The sequence below is a fragment of the Pelodiscus sinensis genome, chromosome 8, assembly GCF_052426305.1.
Source record: "Pelodiscus sinensis isolate ZL-2025 chromosome 8, ASM5242630v1, whole genome shotgun sequence".
Lineage (NCBI taxonomy): Eukaryota > Metazoa > Chordata > Testudines > Trionychidae > Pelodiscus > Pelodiscus sinensis.
Window position 1 is genome coordinate 30,776,145 of NC_143059.1, and position 18,297 is coordinate 30,794,441.

The 18,297-nt window shown below is 45.7% G+C and overlaps 1 protein-coding gene across 3 annotated transcripts in view; it reads right to left on the reverse strand.

Moving 5' to 3' along the window:
* Positions 1–18,297, reverse strand: part of ADAMTS14 (ADAM metallopeptidase with thrombospondin type 1 motif 14) — a 143,457-nt gene that overhangs the window by 48,870 nt on the left and 76,290 nt on the right. The window contains exon 1 of one of the 3 annotated variants that reach the window (XM_075934973.2): positions 14,058–14,986. The exons of the other annotated variants lie outside the window; for them this stretch is intronic. Coding sequence (XP_075791088.2) covers positions 14,058–14,336 — 279 coding nt within the window. The 5' untranslated portion in view covers positions 14,337–14,986. Of the gene's footprint in view, positions 1–14,057; positions 14,987–18,297 lie in introns of those variants that run through there. 3 annotated transcript variants of the gene reach the window in all.

The following is an 18,297-nucleotide window of genomic DNA, read 5'->3' on the forward strand; positions in this document are numbered from 1 at the left end:
GTGTAACAATCTTTTAAGAAGCAGGTATTTCTGTTCATGGCTCTCATTACATCCATTTTAAAACCCTCTTTGGGAACACAACACAATCATCCTGCACAGAGGTGGTTCCCTCTCCAAAAGGATCATGTTGCTAATTCCTTGAAGGAAAAGGCATTGTATTTGTTAAGTAGCCTCTCGACCAGGTGTACAGCCCCAGAAAGCACACTCCCCTCCATATCACTCCCAACTGAAGGAGACAAAAATATGCTGGATGCAGGTACCTATCCTCACTATGGACCGTCAATGGTTATGCAGTCTGAAAAGTTTTTCAAGTCCAGCAATTTAACTCTGTGGCATTGATGCAATGTTTTAGAATGTGCATTATTGCCTTGATACATCACTGCCTTACCCCCAGCCCTCTAAAAGCACTTCACACCCATCCCCCATGGAAAAAAAATCAGGAAAAGCCTCTGACACAAAGTTTTCAGTCTCTCTTCCAGCATCCTTTGCTGTTGTGGATTTTGCTGAAGAGAATTATCTTTCTGCCACCCTGAAGAGGTCCTATGAGGAGTTCTTTCTGAAGGGCAGCTGACAGAAATGTCCCAGAGACACCAGAATATCATTCACAGATAAAGGAAACTTGCTAGATTGCAGATGTAATTCCCCCCTCGCTTCCCCCTTCAGTACACAAGACCTTTCCTCACTCCTCCTTTAACAAACTTTGAATTCACTCTGTTCCCACTCACTCTGCAAGATCTCTCCAGACCAGTGTTTCTCAACCTTTTTTCATAAAGTACCCCTTTTAAAAAAAAAAAATTATAAGTACCCCCAGTACCTACTGTAGCCAGGCGGGCGATGAAATGTTTGGGTGTAAAAAGTACAAAAATAATAAAGTGCTGAAAAACGTAAAACAAATTTTCAGTTTTCTCCAAATTTCAGTTGTGTTTACGTACCCCCCAGACTTCTCTCAAGTACCCTAAAGGTACTCGTACCACTGGTTGAGAAACACTGCCCCAGACCACATCATCATCTCTCTCCTCCCACCCCTTCGCCTCTCATGTTTTCTATGCATTCATCTTATGAAGTCCTAATTCACATGCCTTCCAGGAGCTGGAAATGGTTAAAATAATCTTCCCTTGCTCTGTTTGTAGAAAAACACTGTGAAGCAGAACTGACAGCAGGATGACAAAGCTAGAATATCCTTCTTTTCCGGGGCGCCTATCATATAACCACATGAAAACGCCTTTCATTTCAGGAACACAGAGGGCTGATTGTTTCCACACAAGGCAAGAGACAGACTCTCTTCAAAAGATGTAACACCAAAAAAATATTTTAAAACTCGCGCGCGCATGCACACACATGTACAGTCTATCTGAACAGTCTCCATAGCAACACTTAAACACAGCCCCAAAGCCAAGCCTAGCTGCACTCCTACTCCTTTCCTCACTTGGATTCTGATTTACAAGGTCATGCATGGCCAGGTACAGAGTTAATGTCTTTCTTCTTTTAATGTATGGTCTATTTTTATAAAGCAACAACCAAATGATTGGGTGCTTTGTTCTCTGATGATATCCCTGGTATTGTCAACTAAGTCCAGAACAGTTAGATTTTCCATGGCAATTGTATCAACTTAAATCATGCAGCAATGAGTGATTTCCATGAGCAGAAAGTCTGAACTCATACAGTGGAAGGAAATGTTTCATGTCCTAACATCCTGGCATTTTAAAGAGAAAAATGGCATTTTAGAGAGATACGAGATCTTATGAAGATGAATAAATTAATCATCTGAAAGTCTGTCATTAATCACCTGTCTCACTCTCACAGGGTATGTCTACACTAACTCGTTAATTTGAGCTAGGTAGGTGAATCAGGCAACCGGAGTTGCAAATGAAGCCCGGGATTTAAATATCCCGGGCTTTATTTGCATGTTCCCGTCCGGCCGCCTATCAATTTAGGAATAAACAAAGACTGTGAATGGCTAGCCAATTACAAAAGCAGTTTTTCCTCTCTTGGTATTCACACCTCCACGTCAGCTGCTAGAAGTGGGCCACATCCTCCCTGACTGAATTGACCTCGTTACCTCTGGCCTTCCTCTTGATTGGTACTCCTTTCTTTTCATGTGCCTGTATATTTATACCTGCCTCTGGAATTTCCACTACATGCATCTGACAAAGTGGGTCTTTGCCCACGAAAGCTTATGCTCCAATAAATCTCTTAGTCCAGTGATCCCCAACGCGGTGGCCGCGGGTGCCATGGCGCCCGCCAGAGCATTTGTGTGCGCCCGCCGACAACCTGGGCCGGCCCCGCCCACGGCGCACAGGAGGTGCCGGCCCCAGGCGTGCGACACGCACTGGCGCCGGGTGCGCGGCGCTCGGGCGGCCCTAGGGCACATGCGGGCGCTCGGGTGTGCGGCGCTCGAGCGGCACCGGGGCCGGCCCCAGACGCGCGGCTCGGGCGGCAGCGCCGGCCCCGGGCCCACAGCACAAGGCGCTTGGGCGGCCCCAGCCCCGGCCCTAGGGCACATGCCGGCACCGGGTGCAAGGGCATCCCTGTCCCCTGGCGTGCCCCAGGATGCGCGGCCCCGCCCCCGGGCGCCCGGCGCGTGAGAGGCCCCACCTCCCGGGCGCCCGGGAGCCTCTAAAGGTTGGGGACCACTGTCTTACTCTATAAGGTGCCACAGGACTTCTCGTTGTTTCTACATCCATGGTGGCTATGATGGTGTTTTCTGGAAGATCATCAATGCCTTGTAGTTTTCTCAGGAAGTCAGTGGTGTCTTGGAGATAGCTGGGAGTGCTAGTGGCGTAGGGTCTGAATAGAGAGTTAACATATCCAGAAAGTCCTGCAGTGAGAGTGTCAATGCCCAACATGATGGGGCATCCAGGATTTCCAGGTTTACGGATCTTGGGTAGTTGATAGAATTACCCTGGTTGGAGCTCTAGGGGTGTGTCTGTGTAGATTTGTTCCTGTGCCTTTGTAGGGAGTGTCTTGAGCAAATGGTGTAGTTTCTTTGTGTACTCCTCAGTGGGATCAGAGGATAGTGGCCTCTAGAACGTGGTATTGAAGAGTTGTCTGGCAGCCTCCTTTTGGTAGTCTGACCTATATGTGATGACAATAGCACCTCCTTTATCAGCCTCTTTGAGTATAATGTCAGAAATCACTAGTCACTTTTAAAGACCGCGGCCCTCAGACATTCATTATACAGCATGGAGAATAGGGACAAAGCCATAATTTATTCTTTGTAGGTCATCTTCGAGAGGGACAAATCCAGGGTTTGAATTCTTACTGCTATTCTCACTAGTGCTTGTCTTTCATCATTCAAGAAAGGGTTTTCTTGCAGTATTTCACCAAGCTAGAACATATTGGACAGCTTTAGGGGCACAGGAAAAGAGAAGTTACTCACCCTGTGCAGTAACGATTGTTCTTCGAGATGTGTGTCCCCATGGATGCTCCACAGTTGGTGTCAGGCTTGTCCTGGCACCACAGATCAGAGACTTTGATAGCAGTAATAGGGCCAGCTGCGCATGCACAAGCAGAGAAGCGGTGCTCCCACCTTTGAAGTAGCACGTGCAGCCTGCTTCTCCTCTGTTTCTTCTTTGACGCCCTCATAGGCTGCTACTATTGCCCAAAGAAGTGGGGAAGAGGGCGGGTAGTGGAGCACCCATAGGGGGACACATCTCGAAGAACAATCGTTACTGCACGAAGTGAGTAACTTCTCTCTTCTTCAAGTGATAGTCCCCTGAGTGCTCCACAGACGGTGGGCTTCGATCAATTGATACAGATTGTGGAGAGAACCGCACTGGCTACTGCGGTATCTGTTGTGGAGCATGGTGGAATAGTGTAATGCTTTATGACCATGCCATCCAGAGTCTCAAAAACAACCTGGACATTATAATCAAACCAGCTGACAAAGGGAGTGCTGTGGTCATTATGAATAAGGCTGACTATAACCAGGAGGCAACCAGACAATTCTCCAACACCACATTTTACAAACCTCTCTCCTCTGATCCCACCTCGGAATACCAAAAGAAACTACACTGTCTCCTTAAAATGTCTCCTGAATCTGCAGATTCAGACTAACACGGCTACCCCTCTGATACTTGTCTCCTTAAAAGCCTCCCTACAGCTACTCGGGAACAAATCCACACAGAAACACCTTCTGACCCCCGACCAGGATTGTTCTATCTGCCTCCCAAAATCCATAAATCTGGACCCCCCGGACGTCCCATCATCTCTGGTATCGGCACGCTCACTACTGTTTTATCCAGCTATGTAGACTCTCTTCTCAAACCCTATGCAACCAACACCCCCAGCTATCTCCGAGATACTACTGATTTCCTAAGGAAACTACAAAACATCGATAACCTCCCCGATAACACCATCCTTGCCACCATGGATGTAGAAGCTCTATACACCAACATCCCACATGAAGACAGATTACAAGCAATTAGAAACACTATCCCAGAGGACACCACTGCTAATCTGATAGCAGACCTATGTAACTTTGTTCTCACCCACAATTATTTCCAGTTTGAGAACAACTTATACCTCCAGATCAGCGGCACAGCCATGCGTACACGCATGGCCTCACAATATGCTAATATCTTTATGGCTGACCTAGAACGTTTCCTCAACTCCTGTCCCCTTTTACCCCTTCTCTACTTACGCTACATCAATGATACCTTTATGATCTGGACGCATGGCCAAGAAACAGTGGAGACATTCCACAGAGATTTTAACAACCTACACCCCACCATCAATCTCAGCCTGGACCATTCTACACGAGAGATCCATTTCCTGGACACCACAGTACAAATCAGCAATGGAAAATTAGACACCACACTCTACAGAAAACCCACTTACTCATACAGTTACCTACATGCTTCCAGCTCCCATCCAGAACACACCATACGATCCATCATCTACAGCCAAGCCCTTCAATACAACTGCATCTGCTCTAATCCCACTGACAGAGACCAGAAACTTCAGAATCTCTATCAAGCATTTATAAACCTCAACTACCCACCCGGAGAAATAAAAAAGCAAATTGAAAGAGCCAGACGAATACCTAGAAACCAACTACTTCAAGACAGACCCAAGAAAACCAACAATAGAACACCACTTGTCATCACCTACAGCCCCCAATTTCAACCTGTCCAACACATTATCAATAAACTACAGCCTATACTGGAACAGGATACTAAACGCCGAGAGGCTCTGGGAGACAGACCCATAGTCTCCTATAGACAACCACCTAACCTCAAGATGATTCTTACCAACAACCACAGGACATACCACACTAATACCAACCCTGGTACCTTCCCTTGCAACAAACCCCGTTGCCAGCTTTGTCCACATATTCACTCTGCTGATACCATTATTGGACCTAACCAAGTGAGTTATAACATCAAGAACACATATTCCTGCGCATCCAGAAATATAATTTATGCTATCATGTGCCAAAAGTGTCTATCTGCTATGTACATTGGACAAACGTCTCAGACACTTCGCCAAAGGATCAATGCCCACAAAACAGATATTAGACAGGATCACAAAGAAAAAACAGTTTCTTGCCATTTCAACCAGAAAGGACATTGTCTCAACAACTTGATAACCTGCATCCTGCTTCAAAGGCTTTTTAAGACTACACTTGAAAGAGAATCCTCTGAACTGTCATTCATGCTTAAATTCGACACTTTACACTCAAGTTTGAATAAAGACTCTAATTATCTTACCCATTACAAAGATAGCTTCCCCAATTATCACCTCTAATATCCTTAGCTCACAGACATTTACTTCCCCACCCCCATCCTCCTTCTGTTCTGAAATTTGATTTGTCCTTTTCATATGTGTTCATTTTTTTAATTGTATCCTTTTGTATATATGGTTGTGACAATTTTCTTCCACTATTTCATCTGAGGAAGTGGGTCTGGCCCACGAAAGCTCATCACCTAATAAACTATCTTGTTAGTCTTTAAAGTGCTACATAGTCCTGTTTTTTGTTACAGCTACACCAGACTAACACGGCTACATTTCTATCACTATTGCTTTATGAAGGTGTGTTTAGACAATCATGTCACTGCTCTGCATATTTCCTGGAATAAGACTCCCTTTAGGAAAGCAGCTGATGTCCCCATAGCTCTGGTAGAGTGGACCTTTGAATTCGTTGGTAATGCCCTATTCTGGAGCGAGTAGCATGTAGGAGTGACGAGGAGTCCTGTGGCACCTTATAGATTGTCATGATTATGAGGGTTAGCCAGCAGCCTGAGGACTAAGGGGTTAACTATGTCCCTTAGCTAAGCCAGGTAGAGTTAGCCAATAGGAATGCAAGTAGGAATTTCATACTTGGACAAAGGAATTTGGGGAGTTTTCCCTCCTTTGTCTCTGGGCAGTTTCTCTCCAGCTACTGAGGGAATAGAATGTCTCCCTCCAAGAACAGACTCTTCACTATCTATAAGTAGGGTAAGGTTTAGATAAATCAGTTAGGGTATGTCTACACTACCCTCCTAGTTCGAACTAGGAAGGTAATGTAGGCATACCGCACTTGCAAATGAAGCCCGGGATTTGAATTTCCCGGGCTTCATTTGCATAAGCAGGGAGCCGCCATTTTTAAAACCCCGCTGGTTCGAACCCCGTGCAGCGCGGCTACACGGGGCTCGAACTAGGTAGTTCGGACTAGGATTCCTATTCCGAACTACCGGTACACCTCGTGGAACTAGATAGTTCGGACTAGGATTCCTATTCCGAACTACCGGTACACCTTGTGGAACTAGGTAGTTCGGACTAGGATTCCTATTCCGAACTACCGGTACACCTTGTGGAACGAGGTGTACCGGTAGTTCGGAATAGGAATCCTAGTCCGAACTACCTGGTTCGAGCCCCGTGTAGCCGCGCTGCACGGGGTTCGAACCAGCGGGGTTTTAAAAATGGCGGCGCCCCGCTTATGCAAATGAAGCCCGGGAAATTCAAATCCCGGGCTTCATTTGCAAGTGCGGTATGCCTACATTACCCTGCTAGTTCGAATTAGCGGGGTAGTGTAGACATACCCTATGGTTTTATTGTTTTATGATTTGGGAAATGGGATCTGATGTCTGTGCATTTTAAAAAATGGGTTTTGCTCTCCTTTGTAATTAAGTCTTGGCCCATGGTGGGGTTCCCCCCATTACTATATTAATTTGTGGCTTTTCCATCTAGTCATTATGCTTGCAACAGAAATATTGTGGCAATAATAAATGTTCTTTCTCTTTTCTTTTTATTAACCTGGCATTGGTTAATTTTTGTTTCTCCTGGTTTTTACTTTAAGGTAAGATTTCCCAAGTGATCTCTCCCCTGATTTTTCTTATCATTACTGGGGTGGTGGCAGCCAATTTTTATCCCCAAAATCTAGGTTTTTAAGATTTTGGAGGGAAGTTTTATACCAAAGCTTGGAAAGAAGAGGTTTTGGGGTACTTTTGCAGGCCCCCACTTCTGCATTTATCGTGCCAGAGTGGGGAAGGAGCCTATGACATAGACTAACAGATTTAGTGGAGTATAAGCATCTGATGAAGTGGGTCTTTACCCACAAAGCTTATGCTCCAATAAATCTGTTAGTCTATAAGGTGCCAAAGGACTCCTCGGCGCTTTTGCAGATTCAGACTAACATGGCTTCACCTTTGATACTTGATAGCATGTAGTAATGCATGATGTTATGAGCTTTGATATGCACTAAGAAGACGGTGGTTTTCCCTTGGACCTCTCGGCCACAGAAACCATCAATCTCCGGGATGATCGAAAGGATTAAGTTCTACTGTGATAGAAGGCAATTGCCCTTATGACATCCAAGGTGTGTAATATGGCTTCTTCCCTGAAATGATGTGGTTTTGGGTAGAAAGTGGGAAGGATTATCAGTTCATTGATATGGAATTCTGAGTTCACTTCGGGTAAGGACAGGTATGGCCGCAGGATGATGTTGTGCTTGTGAAAGGTCATGTATAGAGGCAAGGACGTGAGAGCTGCGAGTTCACTGACCTGCCTTGTAGACGTGATCACCAGAAGGAACAATGTTTTCATGGTAAGAAAGGTAAGTGGTGCAGTTGCCATTGGTTCAAAGGGTGGTCTTGTGAGTGAATGTACTACCAATTCTAAGTCCCACATAGGGGGAATGGGTTTTTGAGGTGGGTGAAGGTTCTGCAGGCCCTTCCAGAATCTTTTTGAGATGGGGTATGCTAATATGGAGAACCCTTCAATGGAAGGGTGGAAAGCCTTAATGGTGGCCATATACACCAGAAGTGATGAAATTGACAAACATTGTTGTTTCATGTGCATGCTGTACTCCAATACGTGGTAGAGTGGTGCCCTGGATGATTCGAGTGCACTGTGTGCGCATCACTGTGTAAACCGGTGCCACTTGTATAGGTAAGTCTTGCATATCGTTTTTCTCCTGCTATGTAGCAGAATATTTTTCACTTGTTGGAAGCACTGTTGCGCCACTCCCAAGAACCAGATAGGTCCTATGCTGTCAGGTGTAGCATTTGTGGTTGGGGGTGAAGTACTGACCCTGGTTCTGAGAGAGCAGGTCTGGGTTGTTCAGAAGTGAGTAGGGAGGTCGTAGAGACAGGTGATAAAGATTTGTGAACCATGTCTGTCGGGACCAGGCTGAGGCTATCAAGATCACTTCGGCCCCATTCGTCTGTATCTTCTGGAGGACTCTGGGAATGAGAGGAATGGGTGGGAAGGCCCACTCGGGAGCAGTATGGGGGGCATTCGGAGCAAAAAGATCTATTTGTGGTATCCCCCATCGATGGAATAGCTTCTGGGTGATCTGATTGTGTAGTTCCCACTCGTGTTCTTGTGCGGAAGTTGCAGCTGAGGGTATCTGCCATAATGCTCTTGTCTCCAGGCAGGTATTCTGCCGAAAGGTAATATTGTGGTGGATGCACCAATTCCAAAGCCTGATTGCCTCTGTGCATAGTGACTGCGATCTCGCACCCCCTTGGCGGTTGATGTAAAACATAGTTGTCATATTGTCAGTGAGGATCCACATGAAAGAGCCTTGGATGTAAGGGAGGAAGTGCTTGCATGAGTTCTGGACTGCTCAAAGCTTGAGCAGTTTTATGTGCAGTCTTGACTAGTCTTTGGACCATTTCCCTTGTGCAAACTGTTTTTGGAAGTGTGTCCCTCATCCCATCGGTGAGGCGTCCATCATAATTTGTTTGGATGGCTGGTCCCAGTCAGGGGCAGCCCGTGAGCCTAGGCAAACTAGGCAGTTGCCTAGAGCACCGCTACCCCGGGCGCCCGATGATGACGTCACGGCCATACAGGTGGGGACGCCAATTGCGCCGCCTGCCTGGGGCACCAACTGCCGCAACCGGCCTCAGGCCGCTCCTGGTCCTGGTGGAAAGGCACCCCGTTGTAGAGGTTATGTGCCTGTGTCCACCATTGTAGGGAAGTGAGAACTCTTGGGGGAGGGGAAATGCACCTGTGCATCTGACAACTGGCTGGTGTGTACACTGAAGAGATCCAGTGTTGAAAACAACAGAAGCTCAGCCTGGCATGCAGGACCACATATGTGGTAGCCACCATGTGCCCCATAAGTCTGAGGCACATTATAATGGGTACCATTGGGCTGGTGGTAATGGTCATAACGAGATTTCTTATATTGTCAAACTGGTGATTGGGGAGATAGGCTCGAGCTGTTGTGGAGTCTATACAAGCCCCTATGAACTCCAAAGATTGTATGGGGCGTAGTATGGATTTCTGCTTGTTCATGATGAAGCCCAGTGACTGAAGTGTGGTCTTTGTGAATGTGATCATGTCTTTGATGCTCCATTGTGAGGGATCTCAGATAAGACAATTGTCTAGATAGGGGAATATTGTAATTCCATTGCATCTTAGATATGCCGTGACCACCGCAAGGGTCTTGGAAAAGACTCTGGGGCAGAGGAAAGTCCGAATGGGAGGACTCTTTATTGAAAGTGGTCTGAGGATACCGTGAATCATAGGAAGCGCCTGTGTGCAGCGTGTATTGTGATGTGAAAATATGCATCTTTAAGGTCTTTAAGGCTGTGAACCAGTCTCCCCATCCCGTGCTGGAATTATTGTGGTGAGCATGACCATTTTGAAGCATTGCCTGTGAAGATATTTGTTTAATTGGCGCAGGTTCAAGATAGGTCTCCAACCTCCTGTTCTTTCTCACCAAAAAGAGAACAGGAGGTTGGAGACCTATCTTGAACAGACCTATCTCTTCGCAGAGGGGAGGAGTGTTGTGAGGAAAACATACTCCCTGTATCCCCGTGGTAGGCACTGAATTGTGATGAGGACAGTGATCGTGGCGAGCCCTTTGTTCCTAGTGGGGATTGTAAACAGTGTCATGGTAAAGGCTCAGGAGGGGACAGAGTCCTAGACCCCGTCATGTCCTGGTGGCCCTTGTATTTTGTGACCTGAGGAATGGCAATGGGATGCAGGCTTGTGACCCACTTCCGCGCTGGTCGGCACTTGTGGTGGTGGCATGTATATAGCCGTGACCCGAGGGGACCTAGAGTTAGTGTAGGGTACTAGGGGGCGGCTGGAGGTAGCCCTATCGGTTTCCTGTGCCACAGGCAAATGTTGTACCACAGGTGGCAATGTGCCAGGGATCCTGAATGTGCCTGCGGCAAGCCAGGTGTCCTTTATGCCAGTGGCACCTCTATCACCTCAGGGCCCTTGCTAGGTGCTCTTTTTGTGGTAGCTGATTTTGAGGGCTGTTTCGAGTGCATCTTTGAGCCCGTTATTGATAAGGTTCGAGACTTTGCCGTGCCTGAAGTGCCTGGCTCATCTCCTTTGCTAATTCTTGAGGTGAGAGATTGGGCTGGTGAGGGTCTAGGTTCTGAGCATGTTCTCTGAGGAAAAGGGCTTGGATATTTGCCCTGAGAAGAAGTTGCACTTGAGCCCTTATTGCTCCTTCATAATTATGGGGGTCCAGGGCTCTATCCATAGACTGCGTGTGCACTGTGTTCTCCCTTTCTTTGTGAGCTCTGGTTTTGAGGCTACAGCAATGGACACATTTCTGAAGTACATGTGTCCCCCAAACAGCATATACATTCGCTGTAGGCATCAGAGGCTGGCATAAATTCTCAGCATTTGCCACATCTTTTCTCCTTAGCAGAATCTGGCAAGTCTCCCAAAGCTATTTATAGGTATACAAGCAGCTGAGACTGTTTGTGGGTCGCTGGTTTGTTCCCTTTTTCTTTTGTTTGCTTACTGCGGCTTGGCGATGCATGGCGGTAAAAGTTGGTGGGGGCGGCTTTTTGTTTGTTTGTTTTGTTTTTGTTTTCTGTGTAAAAAGAAGGTAGTCCGGAGTGCCTCAGGACTATCTAATCTGGTAATCTTATGCTTTGTCCTCCAGAGTGCGCTGAGGAGGAGAGAACTGAGCTCCATCTGTGGCTGAGGGCAGCGAAGAAGGAAGAGAAGCGCACCGCGCATGCTACTTCAAAGGCTGGAGTGCTGCTCTCCGCTCATGCATGTGCAGCCCACCCAATCACTGTTATCAAAGATGAGCCTGACACCAACCGTGGAGCACCCACAGGGACATCACTTGAAGAAGTATAGGCCATTGCAGTAGAAAGGAGCAGTAGCATGTGTAGGTACTCTTCATGCCTATTTATTTCATGAAACAATCTGTACATGACAGAATTTGTCAATTATCATGAAGTTCAAACTAGGTCTGGAGATTTTGTTAAACCTTGCTACTGCTATTCTCCTCCGTAGTCTTCTCAGTCCTTTCTTTCAGAGGCTATTGGAAAGTCTTACAGTAAACAGTTGCTTGGAATGATCTTTTAGACCGGAGTGAGGAACCTTTTTTTGGGTCAGGGGCCACCAACCCACAGAAAAATCAATCAGAGACTGCACATAAGTGAGAAAAAAACCACCACCCTCCACCAGTGTAGCTCCCCAATGCTACGTGGAGCCCTGTGCACCAGGGGCCAGATCCAGGCAAACTGGGAGCTGCATCCAGTCCCTGGACCTTGGGTTCCCTAGCTCTGTTTTAGACTAATGAACCACATCTGTCTGCAGTGATAACTTGCATCCCAGTATAATTTCCTTAACACACTAGTGGCTTCTGGGACATGTAGTCCATCAAACCAATTATCCTGGCAGAAACACAAACAGAGCTGTCTGAGAAGTAGAAAGAATATAGTCTGAAATATTGAAAATGCATTTTAAAACAGTTTTGTTAATGAAGTCAGCCACTAAGCAAAACACTTGCACAGATGCCAAGAAAGCTAGTTTGTGCGTGCAGCTCCAGTGACAAAATATACACAGAAGCAAGACAGACATCTGTGGCCCTCAGCCACCCACAAAACAGATGTGAATTTGGCAGAAAACACTGGTCTACAAAATGTTTTGATTTTTATAACATCAGACTTGCCTTTTTCAAATGCTGGTCAGGTTAGTAAAGCAATAGGGGCACACAGCTGGAGTGTGGGGATAGAAAGGGTTCCAAAACAGTCAGAGTTGTTTGCTTGTCTCCCAACTAAACCACTGGAGCCAGAGTGGTTACAGATTTAAAGATTTAAACTACAAAAGCCAGAGTCCTTACAGATTTAAGCAAAAGGTGAATTGGATTGCCAACTATCAGGAAATATATTTAAAACTGTCAGCTATACTCAGTAAAAAAAATGTACAGTGTGATAGTAAAAATGGCAAGCTAGCTTAAATATTTTCCCTATTTCATCCAAGAGAAAACTATTTTTCCTTTATGCCTTCATAAATTTCCAGACTATAAGAACATTTAAAATATGTCATCCAGATTTATGGGACTTTTCTGTTTTGATGGCTAACATTATGGATTCTTTAAAATTCAAACAGACATTGTATGAAGCCAGAATTGCAATTTTCCAGACTATATGAATACTTATTAATGTATAGAACCTAGAATGTATGTACTTATTTTATATTTGAAATTGTATCAGTAAAAAAACTGGAGTATTTGTCAATTTTGAATAACTTTGCTAAATCTCTCCAGCTATTAATACAGCTACTGAGAATTACTGATGTTTGCAAAGGAGTAATTTAAGCCCCAATCTTGCAACTTGTTGTACACTGGCTAACACAAATAAAGTCAATAGGGCTGCCTTTGCACTCAACAATCTGGCCACACGTAACAAGCTACAAGTTGCCTCAAACATTTAAGGTCAGATCCTGCAGCCCTTACTCACATGGATTGTCTCAGTGCTTCCTGTGAAACTGACTACACATGCAAGCAAAGTTCACTCTATAGGCCCTTATTCAACAAGTCCAGTAAGCAAGCAAATGAGCCCAACAAAATAGCAAAGATAACACATCACAAAATGTTCTTTAATAATGTATTCAGCAAAGGTAGTTCAGGGAGCTGTGATAATATTTCATAGCATATTAGTAAGCCTTCTGAGATGTATTTTGTAAAAATACTGAAACCTTTTTAGTTTAGTTTAGCTTATCCAGACTTACTGGAAAAAGAAACCTTGGTTCTCTGAAAGTCATAAGCAGTTATCTATCCATCTTGGATCTTCCAGTATATTCATCATCATAGTATCTAAGTATCAAGATATGAGCATCTTTTTTAGCACAATTCTATTAATGAGAAACACAGTTTCTTAATAGACAAGGAAAATATCTTGGCACTGAGAAGAAAACTGGAGTCAGTATGACATATTTCATACTAAGTTTTATATATATATATATATAAAAGGTGTTTCACGGGGCAATTAATTCAGATTTGATCTAGAGTAGCACAATGCCTCTATGGGATGATTGTAGACATTATGAGCTCAAAAATAGATTATGTAAAAATTAGGGCATTGGAAATTGTTTTACTGAGAGAAGGAATTCCATCTACTCTTTAAAAAATGTCTTGGAATGTTTAACTCCCATCAGGACAGCTATGTGCAGAAGGAACTTCAGCCTACCATCTACTCCAGATAACTTTTGCTCTCAGCTAGTAGTTCCTACCTTTTATGTACATGTGTGCTGAAGCGGAAATCTAATTCTCTATCTCTGGATAGCGAGCAGAATAGTATCTACAGAACTTTAGAAGGAAACTAAAGTACCCATTGCTGATAGAAAGAAAAGAAGAAGTTACTCACCTTGTGCAGTAACAATGGTTCTTTGAGATGTGTGTCCCATGGGTGCTCCACTGTAGGTGTCAACCTTGTCCTGGCGCCGGAGATTGGGATCTTTTTCAGCCATAGTCCACCAGATCGCACACGCGCGATGCACATTTCGCGCCTTTCGCGCCGTTTATGTGTGCACGTTCCGGCTCCCACCAGTTCCTCCTGATCCTCTAGAGTCTGAAAGACATAATAAACAAGGAACTCCAAAAGAGAGGAGGAGGGCGGGTTGTGGAGCACCCACGGAACACACATCTCGAAGAACCATCGTTACTATACAAGGTAACTTCTTCTTCTTCTTCGAGCAGTGTCCTGTGGGTGCTCCACAGTAGGTGAGTTCACAGCAGTAGCCTGCTTCAAGGAGGTGGGATTCAGAGTTAATGCCCTGCTGCCGTGGAGAGGATGGCAGAGGCAACTGCTGCACCAGTCATGAGGATGTTAGGCAAATGTAAACCTGGAAGACCTAGTAGCTGCACGGCAAATGTCTCGTAGGGGAACCCCTTTGAGGAAGGCCATTGTGGTTGCCATTGCTCTCGCTGAATGAGCCTTCAGTGTATGTGGAAAAGGCTTGTTCTGTAAGGAATAATTATATTATACATGAGACAATGACTCTGGATATACATTGTGCCGACAAGGGATGGCCTTTAGAACGTTCCATGGTGGACTCTAGGAGGCTCTGAGATTTATGAAAGCATTGTGTCCTGTCAATATAGAGCGCTAACACTCGACGGACATAGAGGCTATGTCTAGACTGGCATGATTTTCCGCAAATGTTTTTAACAGAAAAGTTTTTCCATTAAAAGCATTTGTGGAAAAGAGCGTCTAGATTGGCACGGACGCTTTTCCGCAAAAGCACTTTTTGCGGAAAAGCGTCCGCGCCAATCTAGACGCGGTTTTGCACAAGAAAGCCCCGATTGCCATTTTCGCCATCGGGGTTTTTTTGCGCAAAACGGTTCTCAGTTGTCTACACTGGCCCTTTTGTGCAAAAGCATTTGTGCAAGAGGGCTTTTTCCCGAATGGGAGAGTCATTGTATTTGCGGAAGAATACTGACAATCTTACATTAGATCGTCAGTGTTCTTGCGTAAATTCAAAGCGGCCAGTGTAGACAGCTGGCAAGGTTTTCCGCAAAAGCAGCTGCCCCAAAAGACACAGCCCCAAAGTATGGAGACGTGCCTGTTGTGCTGAGGAGTGGGGTTTAGGGTAGAATGTGGGAAGAACTATTGGTTCATTTATGTGCAAGTCCAAATTCACTTTTGGTAAAAAGGCTGGTTGAGGACACAGTACTGCTCCATGGGGAGTAAACACTGTGTAGGTGATGCCGAGAGGGCGGATAATTCCCCGACCCTACGTGCTGAAGTTATCGCCAACAGAAAACCACCTTCATTGTTAGGGTGTGTAAGTCACAAGTTGCCAAATCTCGAAAGGGGGCCAAATTAAGGCATCCAAAACTAGCTCCACGTTCCATGGGTCTGTGGGCTGCCTGCAGTATGGGAAGAGATTAGCCAACCCTTTCATAAATCTCTTTATCATTGGATGGGAAAATACGGAGTAGCCATCCACAGAGTGCCAAAAGGCAGTGATTGCCGCAATATGCACCTTGAGGGAGGAGCAAGACAGGCCAGAGTGTTTAAGATCTAAAAGATTATCCAAAATGCGATGAATAGGGACCGAGTATGGGTCCACGCCTGCACTGGAGCACCATGAAGAGAAGCATTGCCACTTATGCAGATAAGTGTTACGCGTGTTAGATCTCCTACTATGTGGCAGGATGTGTTTGACAGCTTGGGAACAATTCATCTCTGTTTGTTGGAACCAACTAGGAACCAGGCTGTCAGAGCAAAGTGGTCGAGTTGAGGATGTATCAATTGTCCGTGGTCCTGCGACAGCAAGTTGTAGCATTTGGGAAAATGATATGGAGACTGGATCGACATGCAAAACAGGTAAGGAAACCATGTCTGTCGTGGCCAGAATGAGGCTATCAGTATTACAGGGGCTCCTTCAATTGCTATTTTCTCCAAAACTTTGGGAATAAGGGGAGTAGGTGGAAAGGCATACAGAAGATGATGACTCCAATCATATAGGAAAGCATCTCCCATGGACTTCCGTCCTATCCTGGCTCTCGAGCAGTATTGAGGGCACTTTACGTTGTGGTGCATGGCAAAAAGATCCACAGATGGAAACCCCCCGTGGTGGAATATGGCATGGATTACCTCTGGGTGCAATTCCCATTTGTGGAGAAATGCCTGCTCAGAGCATCAGCCGTGGAGTTCTGCTCGCCAGGGAGGTATGCTGAGATAACTGTAATGTTGTGCTGGTTGCACCAATTCTATAAACATATTGCCTCCATGCAAAGGGATCAGGATTGAGCTCCACCCTGTCTGTTTAAATAGTATACCATAGTCATATTGTCGGTAAGGACACAAATGACCCGACCGCAGATCAGGGGAAGAAAGTGCCGATATGCGTTGAAGACTGCCCACAACTTGAGTAGGTTGTTATGTAGTAGAAATTCGTAAGCGGACCATAGTCCCTGGGTTTGTTGACCCTGTGGATGGGCGCCCCAACCTAGCAGTGATGCATCAGTGGTAAGTTGTATTGTTGGTTGAGGCTGATGAAAAGGTATTCTGTCCATCAGGTTGTCAAAGACGCTCCACCACACCAATGATTTCTTTATGTGAGAGGGTACCATGACCCTCCTGTGGACATCTTGGTTGTTTGACATATATATCAAAGCAATCCAATGCTGCAGGCATCTGAAGTGTAGCCTTGCATGTGCTACGACGTATGTCGTAGACACCATATGCCCCATGAGCTGTAGGCAGGTGAGGTTAGACGTTCTGGGACTGATAGGGTATGAGGAGTAAAAATGAGGAGTAACGGTAGTTCGAACTAGGAAGCCTAGTTCGAACTACCTAGTTCATGCCCCGTGTAGCCGCGCTGCACGGGGTTCGAACCAGCTGGGTTTTAAAAATGGCGGCGCCCCGCTTATGCAAATGAAGCCCGGGAAATTCAAATCCCGGGCTTCATTTGCAAGTGCGGTATGCCTACATTACCCCGCTAGTTCGAACTAGCGGGGTAGTGTAGACATACCCATAGAGAGATCCTGTACCAGGTCTTAATTGCTTACAATCTGCTCACGGATAAGTATGCACATGCTTTGGTGGAATCGAGGCATGTGTAACCTACACACCTAGTGTGGTTACTGAGCAATGCAAGTGGTACCTAGACCACAACAACGGTTAAGATCAAGAGACCTCTACAGTATGGGCTGGGAGCCAGCTGGCTTTTAGCTCAGAGGGTAGAGGCTTCTATACTCCGCTTCAGAGGTCCCAGGTTCAAATCTGCCTGGTGGTGGTTATACATGCACCTATGAACTCTATGGATTGCTGTGGTATCATAGATGACTTTGGAATGTTGATTATAAGTCCAAGAGCTTTGAATATGGATCTCGTTATGTTGGTAGCATGGAGCGCTTCATTGAAAGAAGGTGCTCTAATTAGGCAGTCGTCGAGGTAAGGGAATATGATGATTCCCAGTCGTCGCAGGTAGGCCATTACTACTGCCAGTGTCTTCAAGAAGACCCTGGAAGCCGATGAGAGACCGAAAGGAAGGACCTTGTATTGGAAATGGTCTGAGTCTAATTGAAAGTGTAGAAAACGTCTGTGAGCTGGGTGAATGGTCACATGAAAGTAGGCATCCTGTAGGTTGAGGGACATAAACCAATCTCCACTGTGCAATGCTGGAATGATAATCACCAGGGCCACCATCTTGAAGCGTTGTTTGCAAATGTACCTATTTAATCATCAAAGGTTCAGAATGGGTATCCAACCTCCTGATTTTTTCTGGGTCAAGAAATAGTGGGAATAGAACCCCCTGCCTTTTAAGTCATCTGGAACCCTCTCTATTGCTCCAATAGCTGAGATAAGCCACCTCTTGTTTTAAGAGAGACTCATGAGCTGGGCCCCTGAAGAGGGACAGAGCGGGGGGGTTGGGAGGAGGAAGTGAGAGAAAGGAGATGGTGTAGCCTAATGTGATTAGCTGCAGGCCCCATCTGTCGGTGGTAATATAGGTCCATTGCTGATGGAATGAACTTAGACGATGGTGAAACAGTGCATTTGTGGCACAAAGGTGGGTGGCCAGTGGAACGGCCTGCAGTCACTTGACAAAGGCACCAAACTTGCTGCCGGGTGCTCTGCTGATTGGACACTTTAGTTT